At 38.1% G+C, this 27,887-nt stretch overlaps 1 protein-coding gene across 3 annotated transcripts in view; it reads right to left on the reverse strand.

Annotated features, from left to right (window-relative positions):
• UVRAG (UV radiation resistance associated) overlaps positions 1–27,887 on the reverse strand; it is a 108,461-nt gene that overhangs the window by 20,072 nt on the left and 60,502 nt on the right. For all 3 annotated transcript variants that reach the window (XR_774938.1, XM_010576621.1, XM_010576622.1), the window contains exons 13-14: positions 24,029–24,107; positions 6,848–6,939 (exon numbers count right to left, since the gene is read on the reverse strand). Coding sequence is in view for 2 of the 3 variants with exons in the window: in XM_010576621.1 (XP_010574923.1) it covers positions 6,848–6,939; positions 24,029–24,107 (171 nt within the window). In the remaining variant the exon portion in view is untranslated. The remainder of the gene's footprint in view (positions 1–6,847; positions 6,940–24,028; positions 24,108–27,887) is intronic.

Consider the following 27,887-nt stretch of genomic DNA (forward strand, 5'->3'; position numbering starts at 1 on the left):
GAATGAAGTCAATATTTGATAAGCAGTTAAGCCATTCTATTGTCTAAGGCATTTAGATAAAAGTGAATATGCATGAAGGACTTTGAGGATCAGCTATCTAAGAGTTCATTGCCTAAGCTCCTTCCACAGTCACTGGAGAAAGAAAATGAGTACTGGAGAGAAGGGTGGGTAATACTCTATTAATAGAGAGCCATTTATGATGAGTGGGAAAGTCACCCTCTCTAGATGCCTATTCTTGACCACAGGGGCAACCCAGGCAACTAGTTTAAACTAGTGCCTAGGAGGCAAACATGAGAAGATGAATAGCTCTCTGTATACTTTTAAGTAGAACAGTGGTCATAGTCTTGCAGGCAACTAAAACCAAAATGGCTCTAAGTACAGTGCGTTAAGCAGTTAAGGCAAAGGGTCTTTTCCTGTTCCATCACCTCCCTCCAGGTGAGAATGAGAAGTCAAATTGAGGGTTTGGTTCAACAGTAATGTTTACAGAACGGCACAGAGCTCAGAAATACTAGGTTGCTATTAATCTTCACAAAAACAAGCAGCTGATGAAGGGTCACTATTCCATTTGCAACTTCCTTGAGGAAAAATGCTGTACTGTTACCAGAATTCAGACCACTGTATCAAGGCAAAGTCCAGAGAAAGAGATGCTTTATCAGCTTCACAGCTGATGGAATTAATAAAATGTGTAAAAAAAGCAAGTCCCATTAGAAAACTGTCATCCAATTGCCCAGAAACTGTAAAAGACTGTAAGGTATCGTCACCAGTGAAAAGAGTTTGGCTTGCAGGAACATAGCACTTTAAGGTACAACCTTGACCTGAATTAGTAGGGTTGAGCTGGTTCAGCTTCCAGCCACAATTACTTGGTCAATCTTCTGAGACAGCAAACAGATGTGGACACCTGTCCAAAAAGAACAGCCTGCAACTAGTGGAGTATAAAAACTGATTTGATGAACTGTCATCAGGCCTTAACGACTTTTAGTCATCAAGTTGGATCAGACTAGAACTGGTTACGTACATGAGTACGTGTAGTTCCTATCAGGAAGCAGGATTTCTAAAACTTAAAAAAAAGAAAAGAGAAGAAACCTCGATTTATTGGACATTATAGATAAGAGTTACATCATCACCAATCTCAATGTTTCAATTGCATCCAAATCTCAAAAGCCAATTCATAATAGTCTAACTTCAGCTGTGAGTTTTACTGGCAGCAAAATTACAATGTAGCTGTTTTCTCCCCAATATTACTTTTCACTAGTTAATAATTAGTCGATTTGGGCATTCTTACAGACCTAAGGCACAAGACACAGACTCTATGCTGTAAACAGGCAAGATAAAGTGATTGAAGTAGGAGACAAACATTTCTAAAGTTATTTTCTTAGTGAACAGATTCTGGTTGTAATCTGTTTGCAGTTTTGATAAAAAGAAAAAGTTTCTTCAGTCAGATTCAGTTGTGATTATTTAATCTGTCTGCAAGGGGCTCAGAGAAACTGTAAAGCAGTATGAGAGACAGAATACAATTCACAGGCTCAAATATGTATCTTTTCCTCCCCCAAAAATGTTTCCTCTGAGGAACATTACTGGATCACAGCTGGTCAAAATACTAAATCTTGATTGTCTGGCCAAAATCCAAAATCCACAGCTACAGCTCTTTGGTATGAGAATACTTTAAAAAAACTTAAACACCATTTGATCTTTTTTGTTGCAAACTATGACCTCATGGCAGTAAGAACGCTAAATGAAGGTGTTTAAGTTGGTTTATAGCCATCTGAAATGTTTGAAGCTCCAAGCGCAGCTCCGAGCCAATATCATGTCAACTGTGCTAAAAAGCAATAATAGTTTCTCACCTTCTTAGAGATTACTGGTTAAATAACGCACAATAGTGACAGGGCTGCAAAGGGAGGCTGCCAATATGAAGTTAAGGTGAAATTGCGTCTTTTGGCAGCTAAGAAATTCTGACACACGCTTTAAAAAAAAAACTTCATAAATTAAGCTACCAGAGTTTTCTTAACTCAAACATTTAAGTTTTAGGCTCCTCTTGAATCTAGCAGTATATGAATCAAGACGTACCTTCGAAACACAAATTTAAGCCTTGGCACGCAAGTATTTCGAGTAAAGCTTTTAAATGCAGACTCAAAAGGACATCTCCCTGACTACAGACAAGACCTTCTTTAGAAGTACCTCCTATTTGCCAGCATTAGATAAGCCTATTGTCTAATCTATTCACTAAGAAAAAATCTCCTTCTCACTGGACTGCTCAAGTTTGCAGTGTGCTCTTTACTTGCCATTAATAATCACAAATACTATCCCTCAAAAGGTACACAGAGTAAATAAAATTAAGCTGAAGAAGGGGAGAGAAAATGAAAGTCTCTTGGTTTAATGCAACCACGATCTAAAGAGCCTGACGTGTGAAAGGTAAAGCTGAAAGCGCAAAAAGGAATAAAGCAATGTTCAAAATGTACAGGCTACCCGTAAGTAGAGATTTGGTCTCAAACGCTGGAATCAACTGCATTCTCAAAAGAAAAAGAATTTAAGAGAAAAACTGCATAGGGCCATCAGCAAAAGCTAATCTTAAAAACGAGCTGCTTTTCTGGAAGCCAGTAAGACTCCAGGACTAAAAAAACTGGGAACAGAGAGAATTATTCCAAAAAGGAAACAGAAAAGTTTTGGGGGACCACAACTGAGACAGTCTAAATCAGCAACAACTTTGGTTCATCATCTTTCACCTTAAGAGTCAACATCCAGATTTGATATCAGAAAAAGTAAGTTTTTTGCAGTTCTGTAGCCTCCATAACAGTGTATGCGGGAACCAACAGATCTGTCTTGATTTCATCTCCATACAGTACAAATAATATTTTATAGTAGGGGTAAGGGGGAAGAAAAGTAAACATAGCAGAATATAGGTGCCAGGAGAGATATGAAGAGGGAAGCAGAGCTTGTAGACCTGCAAGCTTGCTGCAATAAATCACGCGTGTTGGGATGTGAAAACATGTATTAATCATTTAAGTGTCATGCCTGAGAAACCAAAACAACACAAATCTCACCAGGCAGAGGGATCCAGCAGCAAGGCAATTAAACCTTGATACAAAAGCACTGGACTCCACAAGACCTTCAACAGGGCTGAGGGCTGCCCCAGAGCTCCAGGCACAACAATGGAGTTCATGAAAGCCTGAAGCAGAGACTTTAAAGAAAAATTTGCTCTGATAAAAGTATGAAATAGGTGGGCTCTTCTACAAAAGCTGTAGGGTTCATTTGTTTGTTTGTTTTTTAATCTGAAGGGGTAAAGAAACTATTTTGTACTCAAATCTAAACTAATGATTATCAGAGGAAAAGGTTAAGCCTGAAATAACTACATATTTCAGTTACCCTATGTATCTAGTGGATTCAATTCCATTCCAGACTGCAGAGAAATACAGATATCTCTAGTCAAAAGCAAAAATGAGGACAATGCATGGGCTAGGAGTTGAAACCAGTCCAGTTCAAAGAGAAACTAAGTACCGTGTAAGTAATTTTTTTTTTTACCAGTGTGATTATGATTTGACAGAACTTAAATTCAGCAAAACCCAGATACAGTGCTAAGAAAGGAAACTGAAGACCAGCAACAACAAAACCCAGCAAACCAGGCAATGCGAGTGAATCTGTAGATAAGAAAAACCCGTCACTGCCTCATATGTTCCTGCTCTCAACCTGCAAATGAAGGATAACCTGGAAATACTTTACTGACTACGGTTTGTGGCAGAGGGTCATATGACTCACCTACAGTATCCTGAAAACAAAAAATTCCTTCAAATCTTCATTTTAACAGCTGGTGGTTTTTATGCTTGTTTAAATATGTGTAATCAGATATTATCCACAAGACAGTGGGCATCTGTACTCTGCTATATATGTGCTCAACTGCAATGCCCGATTATAAAAGTCTAGCCAGTTTTCCCCTTGAGCTAGACTCCCTGTAAAGCCTCATTTCCATTTATATTATTAGGAAGTACTAAGAAGCATTGTTTAGAATCATTAGCCTTAAAAAAAAGTTAAAAATGAACAACTATTCATACAAATTTTGGAGGTGAGAAGGAAATGGGGCATAGACATTCATGGGGGGGGAAGGAGGGAATGTGATACTCCCAGAGAACTATGCTTAATATTTCTATATGTTTTGAAATATTATCCAGCAAAAAAATGTGTTTTGTCTTGCTAATGACTGTGTATCACCTATAGGAAAAAAAACCCTGGCTGTATGATGGCTAAACCTCTAAGGGGTAACCAAAGCTTCCATTATCAGTTCTTCAAAGCCAGCACACACCAGAAGGGAAGAACAAATACCTATGCTTTGAAAATGATTCCCATTTATTATGTCCCAGAGTCATCCCACCTCTGCTTCTTCAAGACTGAAGGAGACATCCACGACCTATACTCCTCCCACTCTACTGATGAGTACACACAAGCGCTACAGAAGTCACAGTTTAGGCATTTCAGCCCTTCATTTTCAGATTTGCTTAGGGGACCACATGTCATCTTAGGATTTTTACATCACAGTGATGGATACCACACAAATACTCATAGTAATACTTTCCTGATGAAAAAAGCTTTTCTTTATGCATCTTGCTAGGGGATAAGAAGAAAAGCAGGGAGAATCTTTTCGGCTGTGCCTGAAATTACTGACAGAATAAAACTGCACATGGGACCGAGCTTCCTTTTCTCAGGGCCTGTTTACTTCCACTGTTCTGTTGGCTGAGCTGAATTTTCATCAGGCAACACTTTTTACAGTGTTGCTCAAAGATGGTTCTTTTTCTACTCCTGTATTTGTTTTCCTTTGCCAAGACTCTCCTCCCAAAATAAGTGATTTAGACACTAGCTTAGAGTTCCCATGGATCAGCATTTATGTGCAAGGAATGAAAGATAACAAAGGCAAAGAGTGACACAGAAATAAGGGCTGGTAAGACCTGTGGCATGATGACGTCCCATAGGTTTTTCATCACCGTTACCCACTGAAGTAGAATTTTTGTCCCAAAGGTCTGATATATTGAGTTGTGCTACTTTGAGGCACTAACCCTGCTTGAAGCCTGCTCTTATAATTTTTAAATGGAGCAATAACAAAAAACTTGGTTTTGTTTTTCCATAAAAGGATGTGTGATCGCATACTGTCTTTAGAACCGATGTGGTGTTCTTCCTATGTTCTGCATACTGCAGGAAAAAATAAAAAAAGAAAAGACTTTAGAGCTTAGCAACATTCTAGGACCCTACTAAAACACAGCAGTAAGAACGCTGTTGGAATAGTAAAATCCTTTAAAAGCTGCAGAAATGGGTACATGAGAGAAGGCTGTATATGAGCAGTTTGCCTGCTGTTTTTCAACTCAAACCCATAAAGGCTTTGCTAGTTCTGCTGGTTTAACATGTAAGGAATTCAGATATAATATGAATAGCACTAGAAAGCTTTAACTCCACTGTAAAAGAAGGGCCAGTGCCACAATGTTTAGTGTCATTTCACATCAGATTTAAAAATTAGTTCAATCCTGGTTTTCAGTCTCCCCTAAAAGCCATATACTAGCCCAAAAATATTAAGGTTTGGCTATTGGTGCTTTGTAGTTTGTCATCTTACTAAGAATAACTAGTTTCCGTTAGGAACACTGGAAACATTCTTTCACCTCAATTTAGCATAATATGGGCCAGAAGAAATTATTTCTCAGACCAACCGAAGCAGTGAGGGAACCCATATCCATCACCAGAGCACCTGGAGGCAAAACCTGATGGGGTTACCTCAGACTGGATGATATTTTCAACACTTTGGAGCATCCAGGACATCTGCATGGGGCCAGGTATGACACAGGGACCACATAAGACCTCTGCAACTTTGGAGCAGTGAATAATTAACCTAGGCATCCTAGAACAGCACAGTGCTATGTTTGGGTGGGATGCAGGCACCCAAAGAATGAAGATGAGAATGTAGGACAAAATAAACGCTTAAGGTAAGAGGCTGCATGAGCGCACACAATTCAAAGACCATAAACTTAAAAAAAAAAAAAAAAGAGAATACAAAGCATCTGCAACACCTGCAGAAATACACTTGCTAGTGAATTGTGCCTTCCACATTTACTAAAGTTTATCTCAGTGGGTTTAAGGAGAATTAGTCAAGCCTCATGCTCAAACAACTGCTGCAAGATAAGCCCACGCTAGCTTTAGAAAACAGTCTGCTTTGATTTTCTGCACAGACAGTGGAAAGCAAGTCTGGATCCTCCAGAGTGAATCTGAGCAGAAGCACTCACGATTTCCCTGGAAGGTTACTATCACCTTCAGTTACTTGTTAACATAGCTTCCCATTTAGCAACAACACTCAAGAGGCAACAGCTGTTTTCATTAGAAGCAATTATATTCAACACAAATGGTGTCGATTATAATTCAGATTCTCATGCAGCTCACCTGAATTATACATTTAAAGCAATGGGAAGCCAGGTACTGACCAGACTAAGAGCTCTTCTGCTAAGGTTGTTACGCCTTTCTACTCTCCTGGACTATCATAATACAGAAGGTGCATCTGCCATCAATCCTTAAATACAGTCTGAAGAGAATGATTAATTCACCTCCCTCTAGAGAATAACATAGTTTTTCAAACTGTCTTCCCCCCATTCCATACACCTCTGAGAAATGTTGTGGGCCCATCATACAGAAGATATTATAAGAGCACAAGAAAATAGTAGAATACTGTAGACATTTACATGGCGTGTATTCTGGGAAAGTCACAGTCTTCGCCAAGCATGCTTACCTCTCGTGAAGAGGAGTTGCTCGTTTGTAAAAAAATCCTTACATCCAAATTTTTTTGCAGTATCCACCTCTTTCTTCTTAATTATAAAAAAATACTTACCATCTAACCATTAGTCCAAGCTCCATGAAGTTTTTCAGGTTAGGAAGAGTTTGCCTTAGATCTGGAGTACTCAGCCCATGTTGATATCTAAGCTACAAGAACAGAAAAAACTAAATTAGGACCGCTTTCCAATCCCAGATTCCAAGGAATATAACATTATGGTCAGTTAATTTACTAGGTTTTCAAAGAAAGTATAGAATAATCAAGCAGTTCCAAGAGATCTATTCCCCTTAAGGAAATGTTCCATTTAATACTCGTAACCTCATATTAGCAAAACCCACCCAAGAACAGGGACAAAATAATCAGTCAATCTGACTGTTAAATCTCATTACACTTTTTCCATTTCCTATCTGTAACAGGAGAGCGGCCTCACAGCTTAATAAAACTACAGCCATTAAGTGAAAAGACCAAATTTCAACACAATGTTCTATATTCACTGATTCAAAACATTTATTTGTATGCAAGCGCCGTCTGTCATCCTGAGTATATCAATGTATGCTGGAATCAGTAGTGGAATTATTAGAGTAATATCAACTAGTAAAAATACATACTGTCACACAACTGATCTAAATCTGTGTTCCTTATACAGTTTACATCAACATTTAAACTGCTGCTATTACTCTTATAATTAAACCCAGCATTCAAATAAAACACCATGTAGCTAAGAGAAAGGCTTCAAACACTGACTGACTTTAACCCAAGTATTAACTCCTATGTGGGTGCAACCGTAAATGAAAAGATTCAATATGCTGACTCCATGCAAACTGCAACTTGCTTTTACCCTCAGACTATCAAATGAAGTACACATGACTTAACTGTCACTGCTGGTAATTATGAACTACTTAATTAAGAAGTCCCCAAACTAAAAATACCTCTGAAGAAAACAGCACATGGAAGGGAAAAAGTCTTTCTTTCTTTCACATTTGAATCTCAAAACTTCAGGGAAACTTTGCAGGGAAATTTATCCCTTGTGTGGTTAAAACATGAAAAAAAAAAATCCCTAAATTCCAGTATCTTTAAAACTATCAGAATGAAGCAGTATCAACTTAATACGCAGTTCTCAGCAGATGTTAACACCCTCTAGAAGTCACAGCTGACCTCCAATATACACAAACAGTAACTGCACAAATTCAATACTGATAGAGCTACTTGCTGAAACATGGAACAATCCCACTCAAAGTTAAATTTGTTTTTTAGAATTCCACACCTGTTTCCATAATTCATGAAAGTAAGGTGTAGGCAAGCATCCTCCAAGTTAGAAAGTTTTCTGACTTCTCCCAAACAATGGGCCAATCAGTTTTTCACAGAAAAAGACTCTTGAAATTGGGAATGATTTCTATGCTGAATTTTAGTAAGAAAAATTGCTTTGGAAGAAAATAATCCTCAGTACTGCATTGTACAACAGGAGGCCATTTATTACACAGTTTATTATTTCCATATGGACACTTCCAAGTCATATGGTGGGCTTGGATTCATATTTTCTGCTACAGTGACAGAACCTGGATTAAGACAACCATACAATATAAATTACTAAACGATCACCACATTCTCCTGATGGGATTACTGTGGATTTGGTTAACCAAAGGACTAGCCTGGGGCAAAAGAAATAAAAAAGAAAAAAACCAAAGTAAAAACCCATTACATTTGTTCCTCCTACTATACTCAAATGTTCATAGAATACCCCTTTTTACAGTCATCCTTAAATTCTAAGGTTTCAGAGCATGAAAAGAATTGGATTAAGGGATTTCTTTATTTCCAACAGCCAGGATCAGAGGAATGCATGCAAGCCTCTTGTACCAAAACATGAGCAAAACCACTGTTTCTGCTAAACCCCATTTTCATATTGCAAATAGTAGAGATGAACAGTAAATAAAGTTAGGATGTCAGTTTTGTGAAACCTCTGGAAAAAAACATATGATTTAAATTTATAAACTGCATTCTATTTTGGCTTTGTAATAGCTTAAAAACAAAGCAATATTCTCTTATGTGTCTGTATCAATACAAGCAGATGATGACGTATTTACAAAACAAACCTACAAGTAAACCCAGAAGCTGCTGAAAAACTCATTTGCCTTCTAGTGACAGAAAAAAAAAAATAATTAAAAATCAGTTGAAGCATCAGAGCCATGAGTTACTTCCCAGTTTTAGCCTGGTTCCAAAATTACCTCCCAATTAATGCCACAAGGTTAACTCCTACTTCGCAGCGGTCTGCAGTAGTCTCATATACGTCCAAAAAAGAAATCTCTCTACCTCTACCAAGTCATAGAACCCACTACATGGATAGCACACAGCAAACAGGAATATTGAGGGGAGCAGGAAGGCAGGGGAAAAGATTTCTCTTTTAAGTAAAAGAGCAGAACTCCTCTTCCTCCTACTCTTACCCACTGATGACGCTGCATCATTAGTAAGGACTGGGTTTTTTTCGCCAAACCATAAAGCATTTCTCATACACCTTTCCTTAAGTTTAATATTTTTTAACAGACACCACCACCCATATAGGTATAGTTACTCCACCTCATCCAATAAATAGTAAGACACTGAACGACGATAATAACCATCATCTGTGACCTCTTACAGCAGATTCATACAAGTACCTTTGAACATCAAAAATCAATTTTAAAAAGAGAAAAATGTAGGGAGAGGACAGCTGCTTTGCTCATGAGATTTAAAAGGGTAGGACAACAAAAGCAGAAAGAGGTAGCCATGTGCTGTCTTGATTCTTTTAAGAAACTGAGTTCACATTTCAATTGTTGCTATTAAACATCACCCATTTCCACCCACCCCACACTAAGTTTCCAAAGGAACCAAGTATAATTTGCAAAAGCAGCATTTTATTTAAAGATTAGATTGTTTCTTCAGGATATTACAGACCCGGCCATCCAAAGAAAACGCGCCTGTTTTAATTTGAGTGAACAAGTGTCCAAGATTTGTGTACACATTTATGACCGTGTATTCTCCATGGGACTGTGAGTAAATCATTAATGATGTTCAAGTAATAAAATATTAATTGCCATTTCCTTACTAATATTTAGCTCCTATACACAGCTTTGTTTTCCCAAGTGCTGTGTGAAATGTTACTTGATTGAACAAAACCACGTAGTAAACACGAACTGGAAAACAAATAAGCGAAAGACCTCAGATGCTTCAGACAGGAGTCAGAATCTGCTCTCATACCAGTTACTAGCAACACTTACTCCACAGAAACAAGATGTAGCAGATGAGATGCATCATATTTTATGAACAGTTCAAGACAGAAGAACTTAAGGGTACTGACATTTAAGGAAAAAAAAAATCTCACTTTGTAATTTCCTTAACTTACACAGATTAATTCCTTTTACTCATCTCAGAGACAGAAAGTTTCAACATTTTACTGTCCTTTGTTACTTTGGAGTCTATGTTAACTGACATAATTCCAAGTTATTTAATTAGAGATGTAAAGAAGCAGCTAGTCAAATGTAACTTTAAAAAAAGCACATATTCATGTTTCCACAAGATTTTAGAAAACAACTCCAGATTCATTAAATTTGATTCCTTTCTCAGAAAACTTGTATTCCAAACCTCTGACACTGCAAATCCAGGGTAATAAACTTAAAAGAATTTCAGCATTATGAAAAGACCTTGAAAAGAGGATAGACAGTATTTGTAACTATCAGTAGGTAACTGCCTAGACTGCTTTTGTAAAATCCGAGGTTTTTGTTTGTCCTAAGACAATTTCAGGAAGTACCTGTACAGAAGAATCTGAAGAAAGAGGATATTAAATTTATATTAAGGCCAGCTCTACCTCTATAGAAGACCAGCCTATCATACCGTGGGTAGTTTATATTATACTTGCTATTTATTCCAACATCACAGAAAACCATAAATGTTGAAATAAGCTGCATTTAAAACAATGGTTCTCGGAGTGAAAGGTAGATTTATTCTTAAAACTTGTATTAGCTTTCTAATAAACTGTGTAAACACTTAATTTCCATCAAAGACTAAGAAAATGGTTCCAGCTAACACAACCACAGCATTAGCTGTAGCTGAGGCATGACAAACAAAGTTAATTTGTAACAAGGCAGGCATAATTGGTTTAGACTCTTGAGTAAGAGGGATGAAAAAAAAAAAATTCAGCTGCTCCAGTTTCTACCTGCATTTCCTTGTGTGCAACGGTTTGGACTTCTACTGGAAGGAAGCTGTCAGTCCTCAGCAGTGAATCAGCTCCACCCTGAGGATCTCTAAACCACTCCTGCTATCCAAGCATCTTCCAGGTAATTTATTTTGTCAACCAGACAAGCATACTTAATTAAAACCATGTCAGACAACATAAAAGGTTACCACCTTCCTAAAGGTAACAATTCCATGATAAAACATTCATTCACCAAATCATGACGAGTATAGCTATCTCATTTGTTAATGTATTAAAATACAAATCTACGAAGGTTCAGTTACTCTCTTATAAAGTAAGAGATAAGAAGTACTAGAACTATTAAAGTTTTTTAAAATAAGCTGGCTTAAAAAGAAACCATTTAGCTATCTTTCTATTTCCAGGTAATATCAGATTGCACCCATGATCAAAATTGGGGCTTTTGCCACTAAGGGACTGCCTCTTAAGAAAAATAACAATATCCTGCATTTACGTGCAAAGAAGAATAGACCATTTCCTATACTAATTCCTGTAACAGTATTTAATGACTAATGGTATACGAGCATTTACCTTTACTTCCAGCCAGAAACCACAGAGTACCTGGACTGGAATATCCTTTTTTGGGAGTGCAGAATGAACTCATCTGTTCATCATTTACCATATTGTTTCCCCAGCCATCTTGTTTTAAGACATGTGGAAGCTGTCTTCCAGCTCAGACTATGTTAATAAAGTTCAAAATACCAGCCCCTTCAGTACATGTTATGCATAATACTTGAGTCTACATCGAAATGTGCAGCATATTTGCTCTTCCCTTAGTCTCTACTGCAGGCAACTGGTCCTTGGTGTTGTACAGATACAGACAGTGCTACAAGAGGTGGACTCAACCCGCTACTACACTATGCAAGCTCATGTACTGCTAAAGCAGTCAAGAGCAATTTTGAATTATTTCAGTTCAATAAGGAGTTGTGCTTGATAGCATCAAGCATTTAAAAGGACATCTGCTCCACAAATGTGAAAACCCACAAACAAAAATAGAAGCAAAAGTGTTCTTTCAACCAAGTCCGCAGTATTGGTTAGAAGCCAAGCATTTACATAAGGTTTTTAGAGAATGTCAAATGCTGGGACAGAAATATAAAATGCAAGTTTTAATAAAATGACATAGTTAATTGTTTTACAAGATTCTGGATGACTTTTCAGAGTATGAAGGAGCACTGGCTGGGATTCAGATGACTAAGCACTGCAATAATGAAAACAGAAAGTGTTGTTACAATGCCTGTTGCTATATAAACAACCTTGGGGGATCAGTGAAATAATGCCTGCTGCTATATAAACAGTTGTGTGTGTTTATACCTTTTGGGGGAAATTATAAAATTTTAGATTATTTGCACTCTTAACATGTTGCTTGCCTTTGTTTTATTAAATCTAGCTAGTTGTTCTAGCTCTGAACAGCTATGTGGGTTTACTGAAAAACCCTTAATCTGCAACATCAGTGAAATACATCGTGGTATCAATTAGCTCTTTAGACCGCATATCTCAAAACTAAACATCTAAAATTCATTTTCATTTTTCATATTTAAAAGACTGTCAGTATACATCTACCACAGTTTGGAAGTAAGTCTAACCAGGGGTGGGGTTTTTTTGGTTTTTTTTTAAAGCTTCTTGGGGAAGTAGGAGAGGGAAAAAAGCAACGTAGCAAGCACTGTGATTATAACAAGTCTTCAAGTCCTCAATCTTGCTTTCGGAAGGAGCAGAGGACTGCCACAGTAGTGACAGCCCTCATCCAAACAAGAGGAAGTGCTCAAATACACAGCTATTTTTATGGAAATGCTGACTCGTATGTCGATATGCCAACGCCTGCCTCTCTCCCCCAAGTGGATTTCCATGCTGTTCAGAGGTCCACCCTGAAAAGCAGATGTTTACTTTGCAATTCTTCTAAGAGTACTAAACTAACATGAAAAACAAGTTACATCAACATCCTTGAAGACCCATGTCCTTCATTAATCCATTGGGCACATGCTTTAAAGTTCCTCAAGCTGACCCAGAGTGCTTAAAAAAAGCCTTCATTAAAACCACCTTAAAGGACTCCCATCACAATTTTGATTTAGCAATAACAAATAAGGCATACAAACAGCAATCAAAGCAGTAACAGGAGATAATTTCATTTTCTGCTGTCCCTTCAAAGCCTACTTACAATCACACTGTTATTTTTAAAACGTGCTTAGTCTAAACTAGCCTGATTTCCCCCACGTTTACAAGGTAGAGGCTGCTATCAGTAAGATACTTTCCTCTTCTTTTACTTTGATCTGTAAGTGATAACTAGCAGTTGAGATGCTGCAAAGTCACTGGTCCAAGACAGTCGATGCTACAGTTAGGAAACGTCAATCTCTCCGTCATGGCTAAGTGTCTGCACACATTAGGTCTGCATGGAGCTCTAACTGATTCAGTTCTCACAAACTGCATCAAATTGATATGGTAACTTTTTCCCACCCACTGGTTCTTGCTACCCCAGGAACAGCCTCTCTCCTCTCAGCCTGGAGAATTTTAATTCACTTCCATCTGAAAGGCAGGGGAAATTAATGCATGAAATCTAAGTACAGGAGTGATTTGGCAGTGACCAGAGAAACTATATTCTCATCTGATAACAGATCTAATTGCCTTCTACCTTCTTTGATTTGCCTTAGAATTATATTAAGCTGCTTCTTCCCCTCGCATCCACCAAAATACAAAGTCTGATCATTATTCAAATACAGCAGCAGCCTGGACGCTAATGCTCAGCAACTTGTAATATTCTGCCAAACATTTATGAAGTAGTTTTCTTCTAATTTTTAAAACTGAAATGTGATAATAGGCAATATTTAATACTGGATTTTGGTTTCACAGCAATAGTGTTTATTGGAGATAGACCACAAGAAAATAAGGAAATAGGAGTACGTGTTTGAGTACATGCAGAACACACTGTAGAACTAAACATTTAGATGAGCCAAAAGCCGCGTTTCCTCCAGGACTCTCTTGCTCATATTCGTGAAACCCTTCCTGAGAGTAAACACAATATCCCTCCAGAGAGATCTCAAACATTAGCCTTCATGGTTCGAGTCTGGTATCCCAGTAAGGATATGGGAAACCATCGTCAAAGACAGGCTGGGGGAAACAGCCACTTACATAAGTAAACTATTCCTGTAAAATTTGGTGGTTTGTGGGCTCGTTATAAAAATAACATATATGGGCCCCCTTGCCCATAAAGGTGCCTCTCATATACCATGACCATTTTACAAAAAGAACATTAAAAAAAAAGCAATTTAGAAGATAGAGCAGTTACTGGCCTCAGAACAGTTTCCCTCCTTCCCCAGTGAAGCACTCAAATAACTAAAACCATGTTTACTCTTCAGCTGTAGTCTTGCTGCATTATAGCTTGATGAGATGAAACTATACAGCATAACTTTTCCAGGTTCAGGTCAGAACTTCTTAAAACAGCTCGGTATCTCAAAGTGATGTTTATTGGATTATAAGACATGGGCACACTTACTTCCTATGACCTCATTCATCCTGAGCTTTTGTATTAAAAATCATTACATCAGGCACAGAACAAAAGGTCAGATGTGCAAAAGCCAGAAGGAGAAAGACAAGTAACATTTTGTACATCTATCTTAAACACATTTTCTTTATGCATTTAGCTCCCCAAGCGTAATTTTGTGTTGCATGAGAACGTCTGATGCTTGCTTTTTACCTATATACACCAAAAGGGCAAGTGTCAGGAGTGCACAGGTAGGTACAGAGAACTCGTCCACCTTGTCCTGGCTGGAAATCAGAGTGAATATAGCACAGAGCCAGGCTGAAAGGCTTCATGGCTGCACCGGGGCTATTCCATCAGCTCAGGGGGTGGATGAGCATCCACACCCATCTGCATATGCCTGTGAACTCCTCTCTGCTAGTGATGAGGTTTTATCACTTGATGACAGTTCACAGCAATATAGTAGAAGTTTCCAAATAAGTTTCGGGAAATTTGCATATGGTGCTACTCACTCCTCCTACATTTGTTCATTACCTTCATATTTTTATAAATCCACTCCAAAACCAGGCAATTCTCCCATTTGGCATCAGTCCAGCTTTACCTTGTACCTCAAGACATTGCAGGAAAGGAACCTGCAGAATTATTTCAGTGTGCATGAACAATGTGCTCCACTAGGTATTGCAAACTCCAAGTCTTTCGGCTATTTGTTCTTTCACGCTATGTTGGGAAAGCCCTTGTTTTAAAATAGGTAAAATTGAGCTTTTGGCAGTTTTTCTCAAGCATTCATCCGAGTTTGTGAAACCTGCTCCTTCAAGTAAAAAGGCCCTTGCTTTGAGAAAACATTACTCAAAGAGCAAGTGATTCAGGCCATGCCACAGAACCTAAATGTAGGAAGAATTTGGGGATTCTCAGCTCCCAGAGCCATGTTTCACCTAAGCTGAACTGCTTCCCAGGTATCCATTATGCTACTTTTAGTAGGCAAAGGAGATTGACTTTTAAATCAAAAGGGAAAACCTCTCATTTGAAGAGTATAGAATTAATAGTTTAAACTGTGTAAGGCTTGCTTCCTATCAGGGTAACACCATCATTCAAGTGAACACCAAATGGCACTAAGAGACACCGATACTGGAAATCTTTTCTCATATGATAGACGATATTTCAAACTTAAAAGCTGAGGTCAGGGAACATTAAACCAAGGTCTGTTAAGCAACAGCCTTCCTGAAAACAACAAGCAACTTTTATTTGCTAAATTGAACCAGAGCTTGTTTTTTCTATTTACACAAAGTTAACTTGAGAAATATTCACATGAATTACAAACAAGATAGATACAAAGAAAGAAAGATACAATAGCCCCTTTAGTATTTCCAGTCTCTTGAAAAACAAAATACTTTAAAGCTCTGGATTTCCAAGTGTTCTGGACTGATCAAAACGTAAATGAGCCAATACATATCAGACACTTTTATTCCTTTTGTCAGAGAATAACTTGCTCTAAACTTCAACCATAGTATATAATAAGCCTGAAAGGCATTTATGGGTGATTAAGCAGCTGTCATACCCAAAGCTTTCAAAACAGGATTTGTGCCCTGATGTGCCAAATCCTATGCATAGAAGTATGAGACAAATCCTGCCTCACAGAGTACAAAACATACATACTAAACTATACAACAGAAGAACAAAGGATGTGGGTGGATGGCAAAGTGAAAATAACAGCAGCTCAGCAAAAAAAAAAAAAAAAAAAGTCACAGCTTGTCACTTGCTTGCTAATGACAGATAAGAGTAATTTTTATGTATTAAAGCAAGCAAGATTTCAGGAAACGATATGCATTTTAGCATGATTTTTTTTCGCCATTAAGAGATGGCAACATGGCAGAAAGTGAGAACGCTCCTGAAGGAAGAGACAGGCTCGCAAATGAGGTCCATGAATTCCACAGGTGTTAACACTTTATATCTGAAAGTCAAGCTTTGTCTCCAGAGCACACACCCTACTCATTAGGAAAAATTATACACTACATCTTTTTCCTACACTAACACATTGTGCCATGCCTTGATAACAGACTTCCCACTTGCCTATCTCTTTCAATTTCAAAATGTAGTGCTTACATATACTACAAAGCAGTTTAAGTTGGCAAATCACATGTGTTTATGTCAGCTTAACTATATCAGGAATCCATTTTCTTTTCGATTACTAAATTTCAGTTCTATTTTAAACACATACTCATTTTTTTAAAAAAACTTAGCAGGCTGAAGAGTTAACGCACAGAGATGATGACAGCTACATAGTACACAAGTGATCTAACACCCAGAGCATGCTTGCAGGGGGGTGATCCCCAAAATTATTTGGGAGAAGTGACTCTAGGCAAAACCTGGTGATGCCACCTCTCCTATTCCACCCAATGACGTTCACCCCACCTCATCTGCTCCGTACTCTCTGCAACCAGAGCAAGCAGCACAGCCTCCAGCACTGCCTGGGCTCAAGCTGCAGGTGCGGTGATCAGCACAGGTTGGAGAGCCAAGAACTGCTCCTCCACAGAGCAAGTTAACATTGGCCTTTGCGGATCAGTACAGATTGCCTACAGGCGAGGATAGGCAGGCTTTCATCTGAATGAAAGAGTGACTGTTGTTACAGCTAATCCAGTCTCATTTCAACCTATTTTATCTTGGCATGGGTGATAGGAAAGGAAAAAAAAGAAAGCCTTCCAACAAGTTTGCAAAAAACATATGTAAATTCCCCAATTCGAAATGATCTGGCTAGGTATCAGCCCATTGCTACCCTAGGAGACCTTCAGGAATGAAACTTCTCCTAAAAGGCTTTGGCTCTATGCAGCTGGAGAAGGTACTTTGTGGTTTTTCAGGTGCAGTCCCTTCCTCTTAACATTAAAATGAATGCTTGGCACTTTACAAGATGAGGACTCGACTCTGGCTTCAACCTGTGCTCTTTCAAGAACACTTTTCCCTATGCAGTTAAATTGGCCACAAATTCAGACAGTGCATTCTTTCTGAACTGTACATTTTATGATCTTAGTTTAGGGGCCTCATAAAAGACGTAGTGTGCAAGTCACAGTATCCTACACTCGAAGGGTCATAACCACTGCATCTACACTGATACCCACAGAACTCTTAAAGACACTTCTGCTTGGTAGTGTTTATTGCCAAAACAAATTTCTAGTCCTAACATTTCTGCTGCTCAACTTCCCATGGAAAAGTTTAATAGTTGCTATTATAAAGTTGATTTTCTCACATGTTTGATCGTCTAATGGAGCCAGAAACTGAACATCTTGCCTCATTTCATGTTTAAGAGCTGAATTTCAGTTTAGTTTCTTACATATGGCACTAGTACATAAGCATTTAACTTTTATTCCATGCAGCTATTAGAAAGATATCAGTTTGACTGCAACTAGAATATGTCAAGAAGTATTTTGCTTTTCTTCTATGCTTCTGTAAATGTTACTTACCTCATGCATTAGACAAGCAACTGAACCAAAAAGCACCGTTCCCATGAGAGCAGCATTGGCTGATCAACATCTCTAGCAGGTTACATAAAGCACATAAATGTTGTCTGCCACCATGTGGACACAGCAACTCTGGACACTTGAAAGGAAGGCTAGACACAAGTTAACTTGCTTGGATCTGTATTGCATTGATGTGAAAACAAACATCCTTGGGGGAGCTGACAAAAGATTGAGTGATTTTTTTCATGTCAAATAGCAAAGTTCATCTGTTGCTAATGACTGTCAGATGAAAGCAGAACTATTCTTTGGCCAGGGCTGAGCAAATCATGCCAATGTGAATAGGAGTATCAGTCTAACATCACTCAATAGTTGTCTGACAAAACAAATCAGGGCTGGATCAGAAGAGAAACCTTTCCTTGTGAGCCGATCGTAAGCACGCATTCAGCCCGAACAGAAAAAAACCAAAACAAACCTTAACTCATGCAGCATAACAAATCCAAAAGATTTCACAAAACCTGGGAGTGATGCCTGGAAGGTATGCGCCAACTGCCACCAACTGCAGAGCCTCCCTGACAAACACCAGCGATGAACTGGGGTAAGACTAGACATATTCACTCCTTAGCTTGGCTCTAGGAAATCAAGGAGTTGTAGAACAGTCCAAACTATTTGATACCTGGTTTTGCAAGTCTCCTTTCAAGTGCCAATAATTTAGACAAGGACAGAAAATCACTTCTGAGGTGACCTCCCCTAAAGCCAGAGGGAGGTAGTGACCAAGGTCACAGCAGCAACAAGACTAAAAGGGGTCTCGCACTGATCATAGTTCTGGCCTATGGTTCCATGGCAAAGCTGGGCTGAGACTCAGAATAAGAAACCCAGAAGATCAAGAGACAAATTAACTTCCACCCCCTTCGGTGGCTGACTGAAATACCAAATCATCACTTGATACTCAGAGCTGCAAATAAGCTGATTGCTCCATGCAAGAAAATAGCTGTAGTAACTCCCCTTCTAACCGGGACCAGAAGAAACTAGCTCTATAGCTGTAACACAATTATTTCCTCTCCAAGCAATCTTGCAATTGGACGAGGAATAGTGCCTGTCAAGTATCGTGCAAGAGACTACCTTGTGAGTACCTAAAGGAATTAGAAGTTTCATGAACAAGATGCTCATGCTCTCTTCAATGGCTATGGGTTAGAAATAATGACCAATACAGGAAAGAAACCATGTAATATCATCTTGTATACAACTTCAGGCCAGGTATTCTCTAGTAGTGACACTGTACATGCTCACCAAGGACTCACCTCAAGGACAGTCACTAAAACAAGATCATCTCTTCATATGTAATGAAGAGCCTACACTGAAGTCAGGCCCAAGCAATCAAGGCTCTGGGAATGAAGGAAAGAGACAGCAAAACAGCAGTAAAGCTTCTTTCTTTCTACAGGCCTGAGATTTGAAACTTAAAGCCACTGTACTCTCACCCCCACAAACTCCAAGGTTAAAAAAAAATTTAAAGAACTGAGAGGAAAAAACCTGGAGAGCCAAGACCACTACTCAAGGACTTGTGAGAGCTCAGCTTAGCAAGGTCCATGCCTATGCCTTAGCTGAGCTGTGTGCCACATGCATTACATGTTCAGAGCAATGAGAACTCTGAGAGATGCTAGCTTGCCCATGCTGTGTTAGCTTATCACCCACAAAAAACACCCAACTCACAATGCTTCAAGGAGTTCCTAATATTCATCCACTATAGCAGGCGGTTTTCACGGTGTAATCTCAACTCCTCTGCTGTGAAAATGAATGCAGGAGTTCATTTCATTCTCCTGCTAAAGCCTCCTCTTCCTCAGATACTCCACACACATCCATAACTTGGCAGCTGCAGAGTTTGAGACACCAGCTACCTACTGAATGATCTCCCAGTGCCTAATGCTTTTGAGAGCCAAGCAATTCCCTCCCATTTTTAGTAACTGTATTGTGCTTCACCTTTGAAAATGCTCTGGAATGACAGTGATTTTTTTTGTTGTTGTTGTTGATATTATTAGACATAAGTCACTAATTTCCCTTTGAAAAAAATAACACGCTTGTATGTTTGTTAGAGTCAAAGAACTGAAATTTTAACTGGAAATTTATGGTTTTACCTAATATAATCCAACTTAAAAAGCTACTCTGCAAACTTCGTGAGGGATTCAATTCAATTTTACAAATAGAAAATACGGGGATTGAAACAATTTGTGCTCACATACAGATGGAAGTTATTATGAACTCTCGGAATTAACACACATTGTTTTGACTTCGGAATGTAACAGCAAAGCAAGTTTCTCCAAATAAATGCTCTACCAAGCTAGCACTGAGCTGCTTCTAATTCCAGCTGAATTCTCCTGAGTGCAAGATGTGGTTTTCATTGTTATTATCCTGCTGTTTTACAAAACAGTACCACTTTATCTCTAGAAGAGTTTTTATTTCAGCAATTTTACTTAATATCAACCCAGTCTCACTTCTTCCCCACTCATGTTTCTCCTTGTCGCCAGAACTCCAGGTAATTGTGAAAGGAACAAAAATATAAAAATCTGTGAAACCAAGGAAGCTTATACAAATCCTTTCAAGTATTTCTTCTAAGTTCATACAAGTTTTTCTGGGTTCTTTGTTTCTCACCCACAGTGATCAAGACTTGCATGAATGATTCAAGTAAGGTGATGGAGACCCAAGTTCTTCTCTTAACACTCCAGTAGAGTCAGCACTGTTCCTCCTAGGCACCTCCAATCTTCCCACAGCAACCCAGAGGGAATTAAGCAACTGATCTGCACTTATTCATGACAGAATAGTTTGCAGGACTGGTTCTCTGAATTAAGGCCAACACCTTTGGGCCTTAAAAGGATTCCCTCCCAGGTTGTGATGGTCTAGAGGTAAAAAAAGAGGCAGCTGCTCATTCTCCATCCAAACTTAATTATTTTCACACATTCACATGAACTAAACACACCTGAAAGCTTCTCTCAAAGCAGTCTTAAGATCTTCTAAGAGCTACTTAAATTCAACAGTTCCAGCCTCCAAAGGAACACATAAAGGATTCAAACAATTTCAGGTTTTTAGATCAAGTCAGCCCCTGAGTACAGGAGTTTTGTGATGTATTTCTGCAAGTTATCTACCTGTTCTGCTTTCACAATGGAATTTCCCCTTGGTAGAACTATAAAAAGCTGCAATATTTGACCAAGGATATCAAAACAAAGATGACTACACCAGTTTATATGGACTTCAGTAACACTTTCCTGATTAAATAAGTAGTAGAAGCCTCCCAAAAATTCCGATTTACTTTTATTATGTTTTTATATTCAACAGCATACAATCTCAAGCATTAACATGTGAACCACTGGTGTTGTACAAACCACTTCAAAGTTCGGCCACTGACTTCTCTAGCTTGTACCAGCACCAGTGACCCCATGTAAATTTGGAAACTTTTTTTATACAAATACGTACTTAAAAGTCTTCATTTACTTTTATGAGTTTAAACACATGCCAGTGATTTCAGAAACCAACTGCAAGGACTTGGAAGGCAACATGGGTGAGTGACCATGTGTTCAACTGTTCACAGTCCTTTAGAAATAGGACAAGAACAAAATCAGAATGAGAGATTTCAGTAGGTCCAACAGTGGCTAACAACTCAAAGATGACAAGTCTTAAAAAAACAGGAAAACAAGCGAAGTGGTGACGGTTCCTATAAAAACGATACTACATACAGGCACAAGTGCCAACTAACCCAGACTACAAGAACTGGGAAGACTACCAACTTGGGCTCAATGAAGACTTCATAATCTCAGTCAAGAAAGAAGCACAGAGTGCTTGCATCACATAACTGAACACCGAACTCCAGCATAGGAACAAAACCATGAAAGGCTGAAAAGCAAAGCAAGCAGCATCACAACTCACAAGTTACAGAATGAACTAATGTATTTACATTAAGTAGAGATTAAGGAAAGCATTGATTTGATAGTAAAGGAGAGAGAAAGCTATCAAAGCATTTGAAGGAAAAGAGTATTTAATCCCTTTCTCTCACTGGTCTTCCCTATGAAAGTCAAGTGTGAACAGCTGGCTGCCATTATTAATACCAGCAACAAAGAGCCACAGTCTAAGTTACATTAACAGCTTGGTTAAGTGAATTTCCAAGATTAGCAGGACTTGATTAACTTCATCTTAAGATATTTTAGCCTTTAAGTAATTTCAGAGCCATTGGAGGTTATCTTCCAAAATACACTAAGCATGGGCAAGATACCAGAAGTCTGGAAAATGGTAAATGCAATCCAAGCTTAAAAAACAAACAACACAAAAAGACTCAGAAGCTTTACTTCAATTTGGGGTAGGGAATGGGGAATGAGTGGTGGAAGAGAGAACTGGAAAAATAAACCAAAAAACCTAGAAACTAAGCATAAAAAAGATCAGATTTTTCAAGAATAAAACTGTCAGACCAATCTAATTTCAAGCCTCACAAACAGGTTAGAAACTAAAATGTCATTTCTGTTGGAATTTAAATAACTCTGGGCACTTTATGGTGTAATATGCTCGCAAGCATACCAGGGAAATGGGACATTGATAAAGTATGAATGAATACAGAGCAAGTACTCACTCTTCGGGTGTAGTTAAAATAATGTTTCACTGCTATAAATGGAAGTGCTAGCAAAGCAGGGATCCACCTGAGTCTAGGCTTTACCCCAGCTCTAGTCAATATTTTAATTAGGTGAGCTGGAGAGAGAATAGGCTCAGATGCAGATAGCACAAGGCTAAGACAGAGTTCTCAACCCACCTTTCCCCATCTTCTACAGTTACGTCACCAAATCAGAAACATGATTAAAAACAAAAAAGTGCATCTTTAAGGATACATTCAAGGTACAGCATGTAAAACATGAATTAAACAAGTCACCTGCACAAATCCAGAATGGACTATTTTGTTGCTGTGCAGAAGACTTGGGATGGCTAGTTGCACTGAATCACAAAATTCACCATGTTAGACTGTTAAGAGTACAAACCTATCGGAACATAATGAACTGGAAAAAAATTACAAGACCTGTGGAGCATTTCTCCCATTCTACTCAATGTTTTGAAGGCAACAGTTGCATACTGTATCCAGCTTTGGGCACTACAAGAAAGATGTGGATTCAGATGGAGAATAGGAGACAACAAGAATGCTCAGAAGTTAAGAGACGTGACCCATGAGATAACACTTTAAAAATGAAAGGTTATCTTTCAATGCATAAAAGTTTGCAAAGAGGAAGAGACTTAAATAAACATATTATTATAATAAGTGATTACGTGATTAAAGAGAAGCAAGACAGATTTGGATTAGATGTCAGAAAAGACTTTAACAGCCAAGACAGTCTAGCATTGGAACTAAGTAGTACTTAGATCACAGGCTCTCCTTCAGGGAAAATTATACACACATCTACCAGGGATAGCGTATGAGCAGCTGACCCTGCCCTAGGACTAGGCAATCATCTAAATGGCCTCCTCAGGTCCCTTTCAGACCAGCTTTTTGAACATTTTCTGAATTCCATACCAAATGTGTTAGCAGCAGGTATTAGTACCATCTCAAATACAAGCTTGTGAACTTGTAAACTTTCACGCATTTGCCAAAGTAAAGGATGATTTTTAAAATACATTAAGAGCAAGGAAGTAAGGATGATTAGAGAACTTTTTAATATAAAGTCATACATTTGCAAGACTTCAGATTTTCCAGCTTGTTGTGTTTTCTTATCGTAAGTATAGAGGTAGAATACTAGTTAAAGTAATAATACAGCAAAATTAAAGACACAGCAATGAGAATGACATGAATGGATCTTCAAGTATGACAGGATAAAAATAACAGAAAACATTTGCAATTTTCAAAACAGTGTGTATAGACTATTTGAAAACAAAAAGATTCATTACTAGCTGGCAAGCCTTTCTCTAAGCACAATGCAAGAAAATCTCAAGCACAAAGCTGTAAGTTAAGTGAAAACAATGACTTGAAGAAAACCCCCACTAATTCAGATGTTCGCCATAGAGAATAGCATCACAAGACAGTAGATGTACACTCATGGCATACTGACACCAAGCAGATAGTAAAATCTCAGTGTACTAACCTGTGCTATATTTTTGTTGAGAAGATATACTCCATATTCAAACTGAAGCTTCTCCCCTCCTTTTGGATATAAAGGAAATCTGATGGGAAAGAAAAAAAGGAAAAAAAAAGAGCATGTGAGATGAAATTATTCAGATGCTTAAGTAAACTTTAAAAAGCCACAGACTCCTTTTCTGAGAAGGTAAAGGTTTAAAAAGCCTCTCTTGCTGACTTCTCCCAGGAACCCTTCTCCACAGGATGTACTTAGGAACCCTCTGCAACTCCAGTCAATCAGCCTTTTAAAAACTGATGTCAAAATTCAGCTAATGAATTACATTTTCTAAAGCATTTTAGGTTTTTAAAAGATGCTTTATGACTCTCCCAGTGCTGCAACATTCGTCTCATTTAGTGAAGCATATTTTAAGAAGCATACAGCATAACACCAGATCCCACGTTATCCCTTTGTATTCAGCCATTCGCATTTGGTTAGCTCATTTCCAAATAGAAATAATCTTTGAAGAAAGGTGTTCTCTTGTGATTGTTATTTTGTGATTGAAAGAGCACAAATCTCTTCACATACAGGAGACATTTGCAGGCTCACTTACCATCACACCAGAACAACGCTCAGAGAATGTAAGTGATTCCTTTCCTTTCAACAAGCTTCACACATGCACCAAAGGCTTGAGTCAGTTACAGCATCATAGGTCACGCCAGCCCTTGCAAATATTATATTCCTAATGTTTATTTCTCCTATTTAATAAATAAAGCATTTTTCACAATTTTAAATACCTAGATGCAGCAAATAGCTTATAGGAAAGTAGCACAGCTTACTTCTGTCTTAACTGCTGCATGAGATCAGAGAACCAAAACTTTAGTCCCTGGAGTATTGAAACTGTTTGACGGTCTGCATTAAAGAATATAAATTTATGTGTATATTCTAGGAAACTTTGCTTAAGTGAAGCAAATCTCATAAACAGTTTTAGTATTTGTACACTGCATTTCTTAGGACTGTCTTTTGACTCTTCCTTACCACTAGAGGTTATGAGGTCATCGTGGTCAATACAGTAATCTCAGCACAATCTAGATTTTATGTTTATGGGAACTACACCATGAAACGAGCTTTTGCCTTTTCAAGAACTGTATGCTCTGTAGCTCCTAATCAAGATGCTGAGCATATTATCTGCACAAAATCCACATTACATCAGAAACCAAAGTCTCTCTCAAATGTAAGATAACAAATACAGGAGATCAATATCTACTAGAAACAACACACATTCTAGAGGGGTGATTACAGAAAGTGTATTTTATCATCAATCAGCCCCACAGTAGAGTACATTTGCAACTTTTAAGGAGAATTATACAGCACCATTAAAGCTAAAGGTTAACAGGTCATGATCACAGCAGATCAAATATTAAGATGTCAGCTTCAAGTTTTATGCTACTTTCAAAATCACTAGGTCACTTCAAGTTGAGGAATATAAAAATCACCATGAATAGTATATACCTAGCTCACCTTGCTTAATAGATCTATAAATCCAACTAGTTCCCCATGCAAGAAAATAAAACCTTTCAAAATGAACACATGCTACAAAAATTCCACGACGCATTATCCTAAGTGTAAAATACAAATCAAAAGGAGTTCATTTCCATATCTACAATTACACTACCCAAATAGAGCAGGATTTAGATTTAAAAGGATACCTTTACAATTAACAGTATAAAACAAACTCAAGCTTGACAATAAAAGCACCATTAGGAACACAAGCCATGTTTTACTGAAAGATAGTATTTCATTAAGTCACTAGTAATGGGAACCATGTATTCGATTATTAGACACAGAGCTTTTCGATACATACAGTATAGAAGAGAGGATAAAAACTGTTTTACAGTGCTCGCTACCATCTCCCACACAGTTTTTCTAAGTGGTAAAGATTAAGCTTTTCTGTTTATCACGTTGGCCCTGCTTCTTTGCTAATATTCACACTTTTGTCCTCTAACTTCCACTAATTAATCTTGAAAGACTCTGAACTACATACATCCTCGTGTCAGCTTTCATAACATAATCGTTTACATGAAAGTCTTGAAAAATGTCAGTGGATGTCTTTGTGCATGCACATTTATGACTCAGAGAAAAATATTACCAACTTTCACGTCTCTTTCTTTGTGTGTTATCTTGCTTGCCCATTAAGCCTGGTCACAAGCAATAAACTTAAAGGAGAGGAACCACGACATTTTATACAGTGCTTCATTGAGTATAATTGAATGCAACTTTAACTGCTGGCTCCCTAAGTGAAATTCTTCTTGCCTGCTCCTTAGAAAAGCACGACTGTAAGCTAAATCTCTCACTTTGGCATGCTGCAAAAAGTTTAAGTCTGCTGTATAAGGTTTTAGTTATACTTGCTCAAAAAATATATTTGAAAACTACTATTTTAGTATTTTTATAATCACGAAGCACTCAATAAAATGCAAAATGGCATCCGCCTGCCCATTCTACTCCAACATGTACCTTCCTTGTTTCCATTCTTGCTGATACATTTCGGAAAAAAATCATTAAGCTCTTTTAAAGCAGAACAGAGATATTTACTCTAGGATGACAAATTCAAAGGAGTAAGTGTGATATGTTTAGTAGAAAGAAGAAGAAAATCAAGCTACAGGTGTCTGTCATGTAATCACCAGAAGACATCATCTGTGAGAAGTTACCAAGTAGTAGGAAACTTGTTCTGAGTACATTCAGAAGGTGAGCTCTGGTCCTCCCCAGATCAGTACTCTTACATACTGTGAGGAAACCATATACCTACCATGCTAGCAGGCAGTAATTAGGAACAAAACAGCTTCTGCTCAGTGAGGTTCAAAGTGTGCCCTTGTAAAAATATCTTGATATTTATCTTGTGACTATGGAATATTACTTTTTAATAGTGTGTAGACTTCTTAAAACACAGCCCTAATACACCCTGAGTTTACAGTAGATATTCTATTTCTGTATATAGAGCGCACTGCTCAGCTGGCATACAGCAGTAATAACTTTAACAGTGACTCATAAAGAAGATCTTAGTTCAGAGAACATTAACTTGATGCAAGAAAAAAACACAGCATTTAGTAACTTATAACAGGTTAACCCTATTTGGAGTTGTTTCTGCACCTCATGTTTCCACTGTAACTCAAGGCTATTCTTGCTTCCCTTCAGACATCTGATACATCAGCAATGGTGCCTGTGCTGATGAAAAGCACAAGGAAGAGTAGTGATAAAGGGAGGAACAAGCTAGCAGGCACGTGGAAAGGCAGCTGTAGGATCTATGACAATTGTGCCAAAGATGCTGAAATTAAACAAGTCCCACTTTGAATTCAGAAGGTGGAGAACACTGTGTAAGAGTGATCCAAACTGCACACCAGACTGATTTTAACCAGATGGTCAATATGTGCCTTTAAGATCTAAGATAACGTAAAGAGGATTCTCAATCTTAAAAGCTTATGTTTGTTTTGGAAGTTTTATGTTTTGCTTATTCAATCCTGAAGGACTGTGACAAATGCAAAGTTTTTATTAATTTCTTTGAGTCATGTGTTCTCTTTTATAGGACTCACTGGGATACAAGTCAGATGACCAGTGTTACCCAGCTGTACCACGCTGCAGTAACAGAGACAAATCCATAATAAACTGCAAAACATACACATGCATGACATTTTTAGACACATAGCTCACCTCCCCTTTCATGGCATGTTACTTTGGACAAAAGTTAATTCTTCTACTTGTGATACCACAATGACAGAATAGTTTCTTCCATAGTGAACCAGAACAATATCATGCTTACAAGCCTCAAAGAATACATGAGACTTATACTAACACTAATATGATCAAGACCCAAGTTTTCCCAGTCTCAGAAGAA

Source organism: Haliaeetus leucocephalus, unplaced genomic scaffold, assembly GCF_000737465.1.
Source record: "Haliaeetus leucocephalus isolate CR32 unplaced genomic scaffold, Haliaeetus_leucocephalus-4.0 Scaffold536, whole genome shotgun sequence".
Lineage (NCBI taxonomy): Eukaryota > Metazoa > Chordata > Aves > Accipitriformes > Accipitridae > Haliaeetus > Haliaeetus leucocephalus.